This window comes from Anguilla anguilla, chromosome 3 (assembly GCF_013347855.1).
Source record: "Anguilla anguilla isolate fAngAng1 chromosome 3, fAngAng1.pri, whole genome shotgun sequence".
NCBI lineage: Eukaryota > Metazoa > Chordata > Actinopteri > Anguilliformes > Anguillidae > Anguilla > Anguilla anguilla.
In genome coordinates this window covers 65599869-65617818 of record NC_049203.1, presented here as the reverse complement: position 1 = coordinate 65617818, position 17950 = coordinate 65599869, and the positions used below count along the sequence as shown (strand labels likewise).

At 48.1% G+C, this 17950-nt stretch overlaps 2 protein-coding genes across 5 annotated transcripts in view; both read right to left on the bottom strand.

Annotated features, from left to right (window-relative positions):
• Positions 1–591: 591 nt before the first annotated feature.
• ttll4 (tubulin tyrosine ligase-like family, member 4) lies at positions 592–15434 on the bottom strand. Of its 3 annotated transcripts, none has more exons than XM_035409357.1 (19): positions 15264–15434; positions 12713–14052; positions 11580–11668; positions 11362–11425; positions 10210–10328; positions 9288–9398; positions 9110–9186; positions 8721–8915; positions 8118–8200; positions 7658–7786; positions 7040–7162; positions 6807–6905; positions 6579–6713; positions 5761–5901; positions 5255–5363; positions 4816–5026; positions 3840–3910; positions 1517–1596; positions 592–810 (listed from the first exon to the last, which is right to left on the bottom strand). In XM_035409357.1, exons 2-19 carry the CDS (start codon positions 13954–13956, stop codon positions 663–665), a joined length of 3228 nt encoding a protein of 1075 aa, XP_035265248.1. In that variant the 5' UTR covers positions 13957–14052; positions 15264–15434; the 3' UTR covers positions 592–662. The 3 variants fall into 3 exon arrangements, with proteins under 3 accessions (XP_035265248.1, XP_035265249.1, XP_035265250.1); XM_035409358.1 differs by lacking the exon at positions 15264–15434 and adding an exon at positions 14351–14959; XM_035409359.1 differs by lacking the exon at positions 15264–15434 and adding an exon at positions 14273–14328.
• A 547-nt stretch (positions 15435–15981) lies between these two features.
• cnppd1 (cyclin Pas1/PHO80 domain containing 1) overlaps positions 15982–17950 on the bottom strand; it is a 9764-nt gene continuing 7795 nt past the window's right edge. For both annotated transcript variants that reach the window (XM_035409360.1, XM_035409362.1), the window contains exon 8: positions 15982–17950. This exon is cut by the window's right edge and continues 2014 nt beyond it. The gene's annotated coding sequence lies outside the window, so the exon portion shown is untranslated.

The window sequence follows — 17950 nt, the reverse complement described above, 5'->3', positions numbered from 1 at the left end:
TTTCTCCCTCTCTCTCTCTCTCTATGTATTTCTCGTGTGAGAACGAAGAGAAGCAGAGAGAGAGAGAGAGAAAGAGAGAGGGAAAGAGAGGGAGAGCGAGAACGCACCATGTATGGCAGGGGGAGACATAACACACCCCCACTCCCTGACACCCGTTGCCATACCCTGAGTGCTTGTGTGCTTTTTTAAAAGGCTGAGGTGTGTAAACAGAGACGGTGTGAGGGTGAGGGGGGGGGGGGGGGGAGGGGGGGGGGGGGGGGGGGGGGGGGGGGGGGGGAGAGAAGGGGAGGGGGCAGGGATCCGTGGCAGGTTTACGGAGGGGGAAGGGAGGGGAGGGGGCGTGACTCCATGGTGGTGAAAGGGAGAGGGGGGTGAAGGGAGAGGGCAGAGAAGGCTAGGCTTCCTGGTGGGAGAGGGTGTGGCCTGGAGGCGGGATGAGGGCGGGGGGGGAGGGGGCGTGGCTCTGTGGTGGTGGGAGGGTGAGGGAGGGAAGGGGGCATGGCTCTGTGGCGGTGGGAGGGGGGGCGTGGGCTAGGCTTCCTGGTGGGAGAGGGGGTGGCCTGGTGGCGGGATGAGGGTGGGGGGGGGGTGGGGGGGGGGTGGTAGTGGGCTAGGCTCCCTGGTGCTTGGGGAGAGGGCGTGACCCGGTGACGGTGCATCGCTCATATAAAGTCCCTGGTGTGCAGACTCTCACAGGACAGGCTGCAGAAGCCGGTGGGGGTGCTGTCCCCCGTGTCGGGGGGGCTGGAGACGGCCGAGGGCAGGCCCTCTTCATCCTGCTGAGCGCTGTGCATCTGACTGACCACCACGCTGAGAGAGGGGGGGAGGGGGAGGGAGAGAGAGGGAGGGAGGGAGAGGAAAAGAGAGGGAGGGAGGAGAGAGGGAGGTAGGGAGAGCAAGAGAGAGGGAGGGAGGTGGCCATTTTATAATTGCAGATATACGGCTGGCACACGCAGACAGAAAAGGACACTGGCCTGGCTGCACAGGGAGGGGCTGAGAGCCATGGAATATAACACTGTGAGAGCCAGACATGATTCACCTGCCTGTGGGCCAGGGCTGGCCAACCCCGTGCCTACCGTCCTGTAGGTTTTCACTCCAATCCTAACAAAGCACACCTCATTCAACAGCTAGTGACCTCACTGAGCTGCTAACTAGTAGAATCAGGTGTGCCAAATTAGGGTTGAAATGAAAACCTGCAGGATGGGAGATCTGCAGGAACAGAGTTGGGCAGCCCTGCTGTAGGAAAGAGCATAGAACAGAGGTGCACAACAAGAGCCGATCTGTTTCAGGATCTTGTGCCAACTTCTGCACTTACATATTTAAATAGCTCAATCATATCTTGATCTGACACTTGTATAAACATCGGCTACAGTTGCAGACAGCAAGTTTTACTGTGCTCAAGTACAGAAGCGAACCAGCATAGTTTATAGAGCTGTCAGAAAACTAAAACTAACCAGCACGCAGGACTGGAGTTGGGCACCCCTGCCATAGAGGATGTGGGTGTGGCTATACATACCTAGACCTGATTGGCTCCTCCTTTATGGAGAGGTTACTCCAGGATTCAACCTTCTGACTAGAGATGGATAAGACCGACCACTGACAGAAAGAGAGAGACAGACGGCACAGAAACACATTAATACAGCCATACAAACCTTGTTTTCAAGTTACGTAATGCCTCTGTGATTCCACCCAGCAAGAGCAGGGGTGTCCAATCTTACCTGAAAAGGGCCAGTGTGGGTGCAGGTTTTTGTTTTAGCCCAGCACTAAAACATCTGATTCAACTAATTAACTAATCATGATCTTCGATCAGACCTTGATAAGGAGATTCAGGAATCGTCCTGTTGGTTAAAACAAATACCTACACCCACACCTGCCTCCATCAGATTGGACATCCCTGAGCTGTAAAGATACTTAATTAGGTCCAGATTTTGAGTTAAAGGAATTTGGCTAAATTATTGTTATAGTCTTAGCATGTTCACAGACCGTAATATTAGTAATTAAGTAGGCTGGGAGAAATGAGAAGGAATTGCAAATCGCTCCTTATGCAGCCAAATTCAGATCAGTACTGGAGGACAGAACGTGATGGAATGTGACAGCACTGCTATACACACAGGGCCACATCTGTGCAGAGTAGCCATGGGGCCACATCTATGCAGAGTAGCCATGGGGCCACATCTGTTCAGAATGGCCATGGGGCCACATCTGTGCAGAGTAGCCATGGGGCCACATCTGTGCAGAGGAGCTGTGTTGCTTTAACTTCACACTCAACAGTCTGGGTCTTAAACCAGGGCTCTGCGGAGATACTGTATGGAAGGTACTGTAGGGGGTCTGCGATCACACTCAGGGAGCAGGGTATAGGGGGAAAGAAGCAAGATGCAGGAGGTTAGGGAGCAGGATGTAGGAGGTATGGAAACAGGGTGTAGAAGGTTAGGGAACAGGGTGTAGGAAGTTAGGGAGCAGGGTGTAGAAGGTTAGGGAGCAGGGTGTAGGAGGTTTAAGGAGCAGGGTGTAGGAGGTTAGGGAGCAGGGTGTAGGAGGTTTAGGGAGCAGGGTGTAGGAGGTTTAAAAAGCAGGGTGTAGGAGGTTAGGGGGCAGGGTGTAGGAGGTTTAAGGAGCAGGGTGTAGGAGGTTAGGGAGCAGGGTGTAGGAGGTTTAAGGAGCAGGGTGTAGGAGGTTAGGGAGCAGGGTGTAGGAGGTTAGGGAGCAGGGTGTAGGAGGTTAGGGAGCAGGGTGTAGGAGATTAGGGAGCAGGGTGTAGGAGATTAGGGAGCAGGGTGCAGGAGGTTAGGGAACAGGGTGCAGGAGGTTAGGGAGCAGGGTGTAGGAGGTTTAAGGAGCAGGGTGTAGGAGGTTAGGGAGCAGGGTGTAGGAGGTTTAAGGAGCAGGGTGTAGGAGGTTAGGGAGCAGGGTGTAGGAGGTTAGGGAGCAGGGTGTAGGAGGTTAGGGAGCAGGGTGTAGTGCAGGAGGTTAGGGAGCAGGGTGTAGTGCAGGAGGTTAGGGAGCAGGGTGTAGGAGGTTAGGGAGCAGGGTGTAGGAGGTTAGGGAACAGGGTGTAGAAGGTTAGGGAACAGGGTGTAGTGCAGGAGGTTAGGGAGCAGGGTGTAGGAGGTTAGGGAGCAGGGTGTAGGAGGTTTAAGGAGCAGGGTGTAGGAGGTTTAAGGAGCAGGGTGTAGGAGGTTTAAGGAGCAGGGTGTAGGAGGTTAGGGAGCAGGGTGTAGGAGGTTAGGGAGCAGGGTGTAGGAGGTTTAAGGAGCAGGGTGTAGGAGGTTTAAGGAGCAGGGTGTAGGAGGTTTAAGGAGCAGGGTGTAGGAGGTTAGGGAGCAGGGTGTAGGAGGTTAGGGAGCAGGGTGTAGGAGGTTAGGGAGCAGGGTGTAGGAGGTTTAAGGAGCAGGGTGTAGGAGGTTTAAGGAGCAGGGTGTAGGAGGTTAGGGAGCAGGGTGTAGGAGGTTAGGGAGCAGGGTGTAGGAGGTTAAGGAGCAGGGTGTAGGAGGTTAGGGAGCAGGGTGTAGGAGGTTAGGGAGCAGCGTATAGGAGGTTTAAGGAGCAGGGTGTAGGAGGTTTAAGGAGCAGGGTGTAGAAGGTTAGGGAGCAGGGTGTAGGAGGTTAGGGAGCAGGGTGTAGGAGGTTAGGGAGCAGGGTGTAGGAGGTTTAAGGAGCAGGGTGTAGGAGGTTTAAGGAGCAGGGTGTAGGAGGTTAGGGAGCAGGGTGTAGGAGGTTAGGGAGCAGGGTGCAGGAGGTTAGGGAGCAGGGTGCAGGAGGTTAGGGAGCAGGGTGTAGGAGGTATGGGAACAGGGTGTAGAAGGTTAGGGAGCAGGGTGTAGTATAGGAGGAGCGCTCACAGGATGTGGTAAATAGGAGGCGTTTCCCAGGTGAAATCCTTTCTGACACAGGCTCCTCAGCAGGTTGATTCCTGTGCAAACAGAAACAACACAGTCAGCGCAGTTACACTGTAGGCTTACAGGGAAGCACAGTTACACTACAGGCTGCACAGGGAAGCACAATCAAGCACAAAGATCTGGTCCAAAATTATATTCATAAATCAATGGGATAGATGCTCTGAAAAGGGAAAGAGCCAGAGATCTTTGATTAAAATTTTAAGTGGAGGAGTGCTGTGTCATAGACAGCTCAAGCACAGACTAGTCTTTTCGTAAAATTAAAATTGGAATGGTCTGAACATCACAAACGTGTCGTTTTCCGGTACTTTGTACAACCACTGTTTGTCAGCTACACATGTAATAGTGGATTCCGCAGCACTGTTTAAGTAATCAGATTATCAAATGTGCTACTGGCTGGCTAACAAAATATAGCCACATAAACAGGATATGTGTTGCAACAGTGCTACGCTTGCATTGGCAAACTAGCCAGCTGACTTTTCTGTGCCAAAATTTTTAACACGTCCGAGATGACACTGCAGTCATGTAACACGAGGTAGACCCGTTTCAACACTAGAGGGCGCATTTTCACAAGAAATGGCATGAACGTCATCCATATCTCCCAACTAAAAACTTCAATATTCAACTAATGAATGGACCTTCTAGAGCTCTGACCTTGACCCTTATGAACGGGGCCCTGACCTCTGACCTTTGCCCTTAAGAACGAAGGCACCTAGCTCTGACCTTGGCCCTGAACTCTGACCTTGGCCCTTATGAACGGGGCCCTGACCTCTGACCTTTGCCCTTTGCCCTTAAGAACAAAGGCACCTAGCTCTGACCTTGGCCCTTATGAACGGGGCCCTGAACTCTGACCTTGGCCCTTATGAACGGGGGCCTTGACCTCTGACCTTTGCCCTTAAGAAGGAAGGCCCCCAGCTCTGACCTTTGCTCCGGTTGTTCCAGTGCTTCTGCTCCCACTGGTTGAGCAGGATGTTGAGGTAGCGCGGCTGCTCGAAGAAGCGCAGGTAGCGAGAGGACGTGGGCGAGGGGAACACGCGCTCGAACTCGCCCCGGCGGCTCAGCTCATCCTCCGCCTCCGTCAGGACCCGGACGTCCCGCGGGGTCAGGGCGTCCAGCACGGTGGAGTAGAACGCCTGGCGGGACCCGGGGGGGGGGGGGGGGGGGGAGCAGAGATCAGACTGGCAGAGAGACGGACCGCTACAGAAGGAGGCACTGAGAAGTGTGTGTGTACGTTTGTGAATGTACATATACTGTGTGTTTGTACGTGTGTGTGCACGTGCGTGTGTGTGCACGTGCATGTGTGTGCGTGTGTGCGTGTGTGCGTGTGCGTGTGTGCATGTGCGTGTGTGTAACAGGCGTACCGGATTTGTGCTACGTTGGTTCTGGCTCAGGAAGTGTGCTCTCTTGATCTTCTCATCAAACAGAATTTCTCCAGAATGTCGCGATTTCTCCTTGTCTCCTCCACCCAAACTATAAAAAAACATTAAAATGCAACAAATATCCACACAAAACAAACTCATAGTTTACCTCCTCTAGATTAACAGGGAGCCCATAAAACAGCAGAAACCCTCTACAACAGGGCTGCCCAACCCTGTTCCTGGAGATCTACCCTCCCGTAGGCTTTTACTCCAACCCTAACAAAGCGCACCTCATTCAGCGAGCTAGAGACCTTGTTGAGCTGCTAATTAGTCATATCAGGTGTGCCAAATTAGTGTTGAAATGGAAACCTTCAGGACGGTAAATCTCCAGGAACAGGGTTGGGCAGCCCTGCTATACAACACCCTCCCTCATTCGCTGAGGCCTGAGGCCTACACTTTAATCCCAGAACTAAATGGGCCACCATATTCCAGCACACGGAAGCGCGGACCTGCTGGCCGAGCTGCTGGCGCTGCTGCTCTTCAGGGGGCCCAGCTCGTCCCGCTGGGGGAGCACGAACCCCGCCAGGTTCATCAGGTCCCGCATCATCTGCCCTTTAATGTTGGCGTCCAGCGCCGAGTTGGAGTGGAGGCTGTGGAGAGAGTGGGGGAGTGGGGGGGGGGGGATGCAGAGGGAGGGGCCTGTTACCGACGGCGACTCAAATCAGCAGCCACGTCTCCTCCGCATATGCAATAAGTATTAGCCGTAAGGCTTGCAGAAATGAATGGCAGCGAAAATTAGCAAATCTTACATTCATTGTGAATGGACACGCTATGGATTATGGGTAATTTTGCTACAAAGGAGTGCTCAGTCTGTTACTGGTTGAAAAATTTTTTTTTCAAAGTAATTTAGGAACTTCATTAAGGGTGCTACTTAAACCCTGATAATAAACGATAATAAATATTTAATTCTCATTTTTTCTTTATGCATGAAAAAGAACATGTCTGTCTCAATGTATAGGGAATCATGAGGCATGACAACAAATATTTATCCAGCTAAAAAAAGCATTTTTGACATGCTGCTTCACTTTTGGCACTGAAACACAACAGAAGACCACAACATACGGCATCTCATTTTATCTGAGTTAGGACCTGAGGCATAAAGTGCAACAGATGTGGTAAAATGCTGAACTACTGAATGGCGTTACGCAGTCATCCACTGTATATACTCCTGATGACACATCTCGTACCAAAGCATCTCTGGTCAAATCCGCGATTCAGCCAATGGGGTGTCATTCGCTGGCGAAGGGGGGGGGGGGGGGGGTGGTACCTGGGCGAGATGTTCACCTCCAGGAGCCAGGGCCGCAGGTGCTCGTCCAGCATGATGTCGAAGCCGAAGAGCTCGTGGCAGCAGTAGGGGGAGCGCACGTGCATCTTCACCAGCGTGTTCACGTACGGGTCCGACCTGCACGGGGGGGAAAAGCAGCGCTCGATAAACACGCCCCGCGGCGGGCCGGACGCCCCAAACGCCAGCGGGAACCGTGGAAAAAAAACTTACGCAATGATGGTTTTGACGACGATGTCTTTGATCTTCTCCCAGATCAAGATGGTGTTGATGCCTCTGGCTCCAAGATACTGCCACAGGGCCTTCAGAGCCCTGCGCGGAACACAAGGGACAGCGTTTCAGGAGGACGCTCGCTCGCTCGTTACCGTGATGGACAGAACCGCCACCCTCCCTGCGACAGCAGACACCCCCCTGCCCCTGCACCCCCCCCCCCCCCCGCCACTCACCACTTATGGCCCTGACAGGCCTTGTCATCGCTGTTGCTCTGATACTCCGAGTTCTTCTTGTTCACGCTGTAGTTTGTCAGGTGCATGAACTTGTTGCTGAGGCTTTTCAAGGAAGAGGAATACCTGTGAAACGAACAGAAGAATGAACACAGCTGAACAGCTCCAAGTGTCACTGTCTCTCAGTGTCTTGTCTAAGCTGTACAACATGTCAAAAAAATGGCTCTCAATCTCTCAAATTCCGCTATAGCTAACCATTATATTGTATCATGTATATCATATAAAAATTACATAGATGCACTGAATTTCATAATAATTGAGAGCCAAAACTAGAACACCTATGCAATACTGTAGAACAGTACATATTAAATTAGATATGAGACCCATATGAATTATGCAGAAAATGTCATAGGTTTATAATTAATTCTACATGTCTCTGATGTAACTAAAAATGGATGAAATAGAACTGAATTTAAAGTAACACACACACACACACACACACACGTAAATAACAAAATAAAAGTTCAAACCCAAACCCATTACTTTGAAAAGAAGACCCTCGCTAATTTTGAGATGATAAAACGAAATACTTCGAGACAAATCCGCTCGTAGGAGCCGTACTTGCAGCTGGCGAAGCGGACGAGGCCGTCGGTGAAGATGTAGACGCGCAGCGGGTCGTAGGAGGTGACGTACACGTAGATCCGCAGGTCAAACTTGTTCCCGCTGATGAGGTAGGGCTTGTGGAGGTATCTGCAGCAGGACCCCACACGGCACAGAGGGCAGTTACTGTAAACTGTTCCCTCTATTTACAGGAAAGCACATTCTGTGTTATTTGAACACAAAGTTCCCCTGACATCTCAGAGTTTCTCAAAACGTATTTGTGATCCAAGTCTCATATACGCATCAAATATCCTTCCTCTGCAAGAAGTTTTGTAGGAAGGGAATTGTGTGTGCAAATTCACATGGAATTTCCAAATAGCCTTACCTATACTACAGGTATTCTTCCGATAATCGTCAAATCAAAATCCAACAAATCACATCACACCTTGCTAAGAACCCAACCAACCAAGCGGCAGCTTACTTCTGTACCAGGAGGGGCCTCCTGTTGGGCAGTTGGCTCCACTTGTGAATCACCTGGATCCCGATTCCTCGAGCTGAAGCTGGCTGCCAGGACCAGTGGGAAATAAAAGCAAAACCCGTCATTCTCCCTGCAGTCCAGCCTTCTGTACTGTACACACACACTGATCCTTAAGGCCAGTTTACAGTCGGGCGATGTCTGATTGGCCGAGGGATATCGCTACATTGTCACCAACATTCCTATACGATTCCATACTATCATTCCACTCTGATACTGAACGCTGTCGCTCATAAAATGTACAAACACGTAACCGATAAGTACGCATCGCCGAAGTGGAGTCATTAGTAGTACATCACAGTAGTCCGCCCGGTCGGCAGCATACAGGCACGGAAACACTGTAATTGCGTTTAGGTGTGGTCTTCCATTTTATTTATCTCAAGCCTCAGCGATGTCCACAAAGATGACAGCGACAACGGCAAATCGTCTGTCGCTCTATTATGAACTGAAAGGCGTAATCGCCGGGGGCAACGATAACACACACAGCCAAACCGCGAACCGGCCTTCGCGGTTCTTGACAGAACGTCCCGCCCGGCGTCCCCGACGCACCGGCTTGACGATCCACTTCTGGCGCGTGCCGGTGCTGTCCCAGGCCTTCCTCAGCAGCTTGATGTCCTGCGGCAGCACGAAGGATCGTGGGAAGAAGCCGAACTCCTGCTTGCCGAAGTGCACCTGCATCTTGGACAGGTTGCGCCACAGTCGGTCCTTCCGGCCGATCTGGAAGGACCCCGGGAAGTGGTTCAGCTGGGGGAAAGGAGGGGGGAGGGGGGGGACAGGGGGGGAAGCATATTGAAACTGTTTAAAGATCAAGCAGTGACACATTAAAGGCAAGCCGGGTAAAGAAAAGTCAACTAAACAGCACAACGCAGCCGTGCGATAACGCTAGTCCTGCAGACGCGGCAACACAACCTGAGCAGCCGCACGGCGTTCCCTCTTACTTTCTGGTATTCCCGAAGGGTCCGGAACCCTGCGGACTTCATGTGGTGGCCCCAGCAGCCGAGCCAATCGTGGCTCCCTGCAATTGAACACAAGGCCGCCGATTGGCCGGTTAGGAGGCTGGCCCCGGGCCTCGTGGGTAAGAGAAGAAAAGCCCTGCTGTCGGCTCGCTCTACTCACTCTTGGTGACTCTGAAATGCGAGCGGGCCACAGTGTGCTTCACCACATGAGGGGTGACGGAGCTCATCTTCCATTTCAGGAACTTCCTCTGCTCCTCCGGCAACAGCTCCACTACAACACAGAGCAGCTCGGTTACATGTGCGCGGTCACACGCAAACGCACGCTTACAGCCGCACTGTCACACACAAACACACACTTACAGCCGCACTGTCACACACAAACACACACTTACAGCTGCACTGTCACACGCAAACACACACTTACATCTGCACCGTGTGACAGAAATACACACTTACAGCCGCACTGTCACACACAAACACACACTTACATCTGCACTATCTGATTCAAATACACACTTACAGCCGCACTGTCACACACAAACACACGCTTACATCTGCACTGTCTGACGCAAATACACACTTACAGCCGCACTGTCACACACAAACACACGCTTACATCTGCACAGTCTGATGCAAATGCACACTTACAGAAATCATGTCACAAACAGTCAGAAAATGTGTACTGTTCGTCACAGCCACTGCTACCTGCACTACCATGCACAGCTACATGTTTACAGCTGAACTATCGCACAACATTACGTTTTCTTATGTGTACATACTGACATACGCAAGCAACACAGTGAAACTACCGAATGCTATTACTGTGAATTCACCCCACAACACAGAATAACAAAAACATTCATCTATTTATAAAGCTAAAAAACCACCATCAGTACCAGTAAATAATACTCCTTCTTATCACTGAAACCACAGTAAATGCGAGCACACACTGATGCAGTAAGCTACTGTAATACTGTAATAATGACATGATCCCAGGCTTGAACCATCACTGGACCTGACCACAGGTGATGAAAATAGGAGCGATAATTTGGAGTGTGATGAACAGCGCCCCACGCCCTCACCTCTCTCTTTGGCAGTGGCGAAGTACAGCGTAGGGGGGGTGAGGGGGAACAGGCTCGGCACCAAGGCTGGCTTCAGGACCACTCCCTCCTCCAGGACGGGGGTCGACGGGTCCTCGATACTAACAGCCACAGCAGGTCATCAGGAGCAATTTAACACACACGCACACGTGCACACATGCACGTACACACACACACACACGCACGTACACACACACACACACGTGCACGCGTTGAATTGCCCAAAACGTGTAAACACAGAAGCAAAATGAAACAAACAACTGACTGTTTGACTCACAATAACACAATCACAATAACCTTTTAATTAGCCAAACTGATAAAAAAAGATAAAATAAAATAAAATAAAAGATAAAATAACAAAATATTAAACTCACATGACAGTCATTTAAGGTTTTTTTCCCTGTTTCCCTTGGTTAAAAAAACGGTTTGTAGCTCCGAGAGTAAATCACATTGCGTTTGAGGTCATACACTACGTGGGCTTTTACTTTGGAAAAAATACAAATAAACCAATCAGGTGCGATGTCATTTCAGCACAATGGTCTACTAGGACCAGCACAATTTGGCCAGAGAAAGACGTCCCCATTATCGAGGGATAGTTCTACCTTTATCAGTGATTGACAATTGGCGGACCTTTCCACTAGCCTCTGTGCTTTCAATCTTTTCACACAGAGTAACCCCTAGAACAACAAAAAGCTTAGTTCTCTTCAGTGAAACACCGCCATCATTATGTCTGGTATTTACCTAGATTTTCCCAAAGCTTTAAAAAGAAAAAAACTAAATATTCAAATGATCACTCAGTTATCTGGCCTTAAATAGAATAGAATTCTGTGGTCAAATATCTCCTATCCAAACTTGTATTTTTCAAGTTGCAGCATACAATTTGGACAATAATTACTATTTTCAGAGACAATCAATGCTTTCCAGAGAGCCTGAGGCACAGGTAGAAATATTGCTCTTTTTAACTTTGACATTTAACTTTAACAATTTTTAACTTCAAGCTAAATTTTCACACTTCTTACCCAAATTCAGTTAAAGCAAAATGCTAAGTGCATCCTGGACCTACAGAATAGGAGCCCTGGAAAAATTCACTGACAGACCCACAACAGGAATAAATCATAGAAAAATGCTAATTACCTTGATGAATCTTCCATGAACCTTGCAGACGAGGAATTGATCATAGAGGAGCAATCACATCCATCTGGCCAAAAACAAGCAAGCAAAATAATACAATCAGATCAAGCCCTTAAAAAAAACAATATCCAGAATATCAAATCACATCACATCAATTGCAGGGCTTCATGGCACTGCACTGCTGATGTCACTTCCTGTTGGGAGAAAACATAGCGGCTCACCATTGTCATCTCCACTGCAGTGGCCCTCCATTTCGTCAGGCAGTTCCTCTTCCTCAACTTCGTCCAGTGACATAGAAACAGCCTCCTCACTGGACACGGACGACAGCACTCAAAGCTATTCTCACAAGCACTCAGTCACTGCTCAGCACTTCATTCAAGTGAGGGAAAACAATTACTGATGCCCACAGGAATTTTCTAAAAGTAATTCTTACCTTTGGCAGGGAATCAAATTAGTCAGGGGAGCCACATAATCATCCACCATTAGTAAAAACCCATTACAGTCTTTCCAAATAGCCTAAAACAACACTGGTGCCATTTCCTATTTTTAAATGTAATAAGACTTCGCCAGTGAGCACTTTTAATGATGCCATTTTTAAAAAAATATCCAAATATTTCTTATATTTCATTATACAGCTTCACGTCCCCTCAAGTCTCCAAGGGAACATTACCTTAGTGAGAACAGGATTAGTCAAATAAAGAGCCCTAGAGCCCAAATAAAAATATTTGAATTGGAACATTCGTGTGTAAATTTAAATAGCTGATTAGCTGGGTTTAATTACTGCTTCAGTAATCCCAACGTTGTAAGACGCTGAAGTGACTGCTTCCTTGCTTTCCCTGGTAGCCTTTAAAAATGCAGCTTTGAGCTGCCTCTGTTCCACAGACATTTCTGACAGCAGGGGGCTCCAGCTCTCGGTGAGCTGCACTTTGAAGGAACTGGTCTCAGTCAACTTAATGTTCAACACATGGGTGAGAAAGACAAAATTACACATTTTGTCAAGTGTCAGGTATTCTCTCACTGTAACGCCATCCACGCTCAATGGCTAAACTTGGACAAACTTGGTTCTTTCCAGAAACCGGGCTGAGGGCCAAAACTACAAAATAGCGTACATAATTTCATACAAGCATGCTGTGACCCACCTTGACCCCCCACCTCTCACATCCCACAAACCGGTTCCGGCACACTGGGAAACACAAACGCGAGCAAAAGCAGAAGGCTACGCACAGACGGTCCTCGCTCATAAACGTGACACGCCTTCAGCACGCAGTTGCTAACAATCGGCGTGCGTTTCGCCGTCCCTCCCTCCCCCTCATTCTCACTGGTGTGTCGAGGCACGTGGCACGTAGGCACTTACTTCAGGACCCTGAGGCCCATGGCACGGTGGTCCTCCAGCGGAGGCAGGGGATAGCCCAGCTCACCCTGCTGGAGAAGGGGACTGTCCTCATTGGTGAGGTGTGTGGCGGACAACTGACTGGTCACGGAGTAAATGGAGGCCTGCTTCAGACAGGCTCCTTTGCCGTCCACATCCCCCGAAATGACAGTGGCACTGGCGCTGGCCGCGGTAAGGCTGTGCCTCCTGGCGGCGACGCCGGGGGCGGTGCAGGCATCGTCGGGGACGCAGCGGCGTTGCTCGTCTCCGTTGGCAAGGCAGGGCGGTGCAGGTCCAGAGGACCAAGGGTTCTTGGCCGAGCCGGTACTCGCGGCTTCCACCACGCAGGGCGGGTCCGAGCCGCACCCCGGCGGCCTGGTCAGCCTGCCTTTCGCGGTCCCGTTTCTCAGGAGCGAGCCGCTCTCGATCAGCCTCTCTATGGCCACCGTGAAGGGAACCCGCATGATCTCCCCTCTGGCCGTCCCCAGTCCTTTGGTGCCTTCGTAGCTCGCGCGGCATTTCAGCAGATGATCCGCCCGACCCGAGCCTGCTCTCACCATACCGCGCGGCTTCCGAAACTCCTTATCACCGCTGCTGTGCAGGTCCTGAGTGGCGGTCTGTGGCGTGGCCCTGCTGCTGCTGCTGCTGATCCTGACCTTGTTGCCGCTCCAGGGCAACGACCGGTCATCGGGCACACTGTTTTCAACGACCGCTGTAGATCTTCTGGAAGTGGCTCGTTGGGATGAGAGAGACCTCCTGCCCAACAGCCCTGGCCGGAGCTGGAGAGACTTCACACGCCCGGGGGACTGGCAGCTGTTTTTTGAGGCTCCCAGCCGCAAGGAACTCTGGGAAGCGGTAAACGAAACGCTGGAACCCGCAGCGGCACTAGGTGCTACGCTGGAGACGCGGACGCCGTGAGAAAGACCATTACCGCTCGCATTGGCGGTAAAAGCTTCTTTACCTCTGGCCACTTTGGGGCTGGCTGGGGACAGAGCAAGGCAGGCACGATGTACGGGCGTCCCTGAGGAATAATATTGCTGGTTCTGCGGTATCTTCAAACGGAGCTGGACTGCGTGGTCAGGGGGGCTCTGGGTGTAGGACACAGTCCTCGTTTGGCCATTGGACAGGTCAGAGCTGGTAGACATGCGTGCGGCTGCAGATCTGGCACGGGCAGTAAGGCCTGGCCCAAAGGCCTGTGCTTTGAAGTCTTCAGCTCCATTGGAGGCCATCGGTTGCCATCTCTCAATCTCTCATCCTTCCTGGCAGGGACTTCAGCACATCACATCACATCAAGAAGGTGGGAGGGAAGGGCTGGTGTCAGTCCACTGACCATTGACAAAATGGAAGGAAAGGAATAAGGTTAAGTGAAATGGGCCCAGGACACTATGTAAACTGTTTGATGTTGTTTGTGAGCCCCTAACCTAAGACAATTTTTTTAACACTACGTGATAGACAATAAAGTTTTTTGAATCTTGAATCTTAATAAGCAACTGTTAAAAGTTCACACTGAAGGGAGGCTAGCAGATTTAACCGGCTTGTCTTAACTAATGATGATTATCTGATGATGATTCCGCATCCCGGGGATTGTCCAGAATATTCAGCCAATTTTTTATTTTATTTTACCTGTGTAGAGGAAAATGTCAAGTTGGTCAGGTTCATTTATGATAACGCCAGCAGTTTTTTTGGTGTTGTGGTCTGCAAACAAGCTAACTTGATATTTTGTTCTGAGCCAAAATGTTCTGCGGGAAATGCCTTTAAATAGCTGCAAGCTAAGTAAAGGCATTTCACCAAATGGGAAATGTTAGCTACCAGTAACCACCGCTAAACAATATCCGCCACGCCTTAGCTCTAAGCTGTTGCTATATTGCCCTGAGGTAAATGTCTGTTAGGCTTACAACGATAATGTTCCCGTTACTAGCGAACTTGCTAAAATAGCCACCTAGCTTCCTAGCTCTGAAATAGTTGCTAAATCAGCTGTCAGCACTAACATGTTTTGAACTGACATTAGTGTGTAGATTGGTAGCTTGCAAATGTAAACTATGTGCCAACTACGATTTGCTTACAGTAACCAACTACTTATCGTTAACTAATGTTAGGGTACTCCATGTCTCCCACGTTAGTCTAACTAGCCGTCTTAGTTAGTCTAACCGTATACTACTAGGTTATCTTGCTTGTAGCTAGCCAACGACAAGCTCTAGCGTTCGCAAACTACAGCCGACCAATCAAAGAGTTTGTTTACGTAAGTAAACAAGGTATCAAGCAAGCTAACAGTACAGATGGCTATTGCAGGCCACGTATTAGTGTTAGATTAGATAGCTTGACAGTGGAATGGCACTATGTTTATCAGACCGATGTACTTCGCACGCTACTGTAGAGACGCAAGCTAGAAAAACCGTTTCACACGCTGTTGTGGTCAATCATCTTCTTTCGCTCAAAGTTTGCAAGCAAGCAAAAATGGTCTCAATGAAAACGCGCCCAATGCGAATGTATCACTAGATTGTATTAATTTAGCAAATTGTTACGTTTGCTACTTTACCTGAGGGTGAGGATGCTGCGCAGCTATAGCGTGGCATCTCTCCGAGTGAGATCCAGCTAACGTAACCCTCTCCCCACAGCTTTTGGCCACCTTTAACCATTTCCTAGCAACAGCGTTGCTCCGCCGCGGTTTCCTTCCTGTTTGACATAGCCGGCTAGCCGGCTCCCTCTTTTGATCGCTACCTTTGATTTAGAAACTTCGCCGTTTAACACGTCCGACTTGATTAGGAGAAAGAAATATCCTTACATCTATGTGAAATAGGTGTGGTATAACAATAATCAGAGCCATTCACAGTGAAGGAAATAAGTTAGTGATATTAAAGTTAAGAAAACTCTTCATGTGTGTTATTTGGTGTTAAGGTGTTTGGTTACAGGATTAACAAGGTGTTAATTGGTCAGAAATGCCTTAACATCTGCTGGCAATAGTTCTTCGTGGGCTTCGAAAGTATATTGTGTAAATTTGAGCATGACTAAAATTATGGATATCACTTGTCATTAAGTGGTACACAATGTACAGAACTGATGGAACACTTTGTGATCATTTCTGTCATTACTGGGACCTGGATAGATATTAAATATTTATTTACACAATATGTGCAATTCCTAGCTGTAGGATCATATAGGCAGCCATATTAATTAAACTACTAAAATCCTGGTTATGTAACGTAACTCTAATTATACAGTTTTGTTTCCTACATGAGTAAACACAGAAGATACTATTCATATGGCATATTTTTATTTGATAAGGTTGAACATCTTTACATAATTCTATACATTTCGTGTATTGTACATGTTCAAGAATAAAAAAGAAATTGTGCCACAAAACTGCACAGTCTTTTTTCTGTTTTGTTTAGCATTTCAACACCTAGATTAGTCCATTAAAAGGTAAAGGGTTAATTTTTTATGCCTAGTTTATGAATACCTGTACACAGTACCCTTCCCTTGAATCATTTTTCAAAACTGTAACCTCCCTGTTAGCTCAGAGTACTGAAAGAACGCAGTAAAAAGAAACTCTAAATTACAAACTTTTGTGCCAGAAAATGGCAGTAAAACATTCTGCCATGTGAATCACATTATTCTTTTCTTTTAGCATCCTTAAGAACTGGTCAGAGCAACTTAACCAAATGCATTTCAACTGTTACACATTCCTAAACATACTGAGCAAGAGTCCGTCTGCCCTGATTATGAAGAATAATTTCTGAAACTCACCACAACTTTCAATAAAAAAAAAAAATTAAAAAAAGAGATTAAGAGAGTGAAAATTGTTACTCAATGAAACAGGGCAGAATTGCTTCTGCAAAGTGACGCCTTAAAGATGTTTGTAATCGCAATGTAATGATACTATAACGCTCACCGGGCAACACATATCCATGTTCCAAAACTACGGAAAACCTTTTTCTGACACTTGCACAAAGAATCGAAAAAAAAAACAGAATGGAAACATTCTGTGTTCAGTGCTTTAGTGACGCGTCAACACAATCATAACAAGAATATTCCACTGTTCCATAAAAATATGGAGAGAATGGGAAATCATGAGGTATGCTTGAAGAGTATTTGAAAAAACTACGTCCTGTAAACTGGTTTACATAAACTGGAATCCTCAATCCCCAAACCTTATGTTCTGACCTTTTTTTTTAATGTCGGCTACTTTATTAAAAAATATGCAGTATTACTTGGAGCATTTACCCACACTGCCTTATGCACTTTACACCTAACATATCAAGGGATACCTCATAAAATAAGCAATCTGCTTCGGTCCCCTGAAGTTAGTGCATCAAATGACCCACCTTGAAAATGAATTAGGAGCAATTCTGCAGTCATTTGCTCACGACTAACCTTACAGAAAACACACGTTGGGAGGGCACAGGGACACCAGCAAGCGTTTGGGTGAGAGGACCTGGTGTTCAGTATGAGCAACACTTTCCCCAGGGATCATATACTAAAAAACATTTTTTTGTTGTTGAAAACTTAGGGGTACACACCAAATTACTAATTTTATTTTGTTTGGTTGCTCCAGTTGGACCAGGTAGGTTCAAGTTAAGGGCCAGTATGCCAGTGGCATGTTGGAAAGTTTTCCAAAATGACAAATAAGTCCAAATGATACTATTTAAATACTGCAAATAAAAATAAGAGCAATTAAGAAAAAGATTGGATTTCCACATCAAACAAAGCATCAGTTACAGAAAAGAATAGCCATGTACCATGTTAAAAAATAAAATAAAATCCAAACCACACACAACTTGAGTCGTTGACTTTCTCTTCCATATCATTTCATTGATAAAGTATTTCACAGACTGACTAGGACCAGCACCGCAGCCATGGCAACCAAGAGGAAATTTCCACAAACATTCTACTCCCTCAGTTCCAGCAACAACACAGCCCATATCCTTTGTAACAACAAAGCAATGCAATAACACCATAGTAAACTTCTAACGGGGAACTATGAAGGTACATACTACACAGCTAGGTTTGGCTATGAGTGAGGAGGGTTCTGTGCTGCCAGGAGCTAGCTCTTATAATCCAAATGGACATTTAAATTAGACGCTGGCTACTAATTATGTTAATTTTAAACTGACCGCGAGGGAAAAGGGGGTTAAAAAGTGTTGTGTTGGTTAAAAATTTTGCTAGTTCCCTGTAAATCTCCAGGAAATTAATTCCCCAACTTTTAACCGAAAACTCATCAGATCA

Bases quoted from the DNA above. Each gene is read 5' to 3' on its own strand.
- ttll4 (XM_035409357.1), bottom strand. From the start codon at position 13,956: ATGGCCTCCAATGGAGCTGAAGACTTCAAAGCACAGGCCTTTGGGCCA. The intron at 10,329-11,361 runs GTAATTAGCATT...TGTGGCTGTTAG, and splicing joins TTCATGGAAGATTCATCAAG to TATCGAGGACCCGTCGACCC. The intron at 3,911-4,815 runs GTCAGAGCTGGG...CTGTTTGCACAG, and splicing joins CTGGAACAACCGGAGCAAAG to GAATCAACCTGCTGAGGAGC.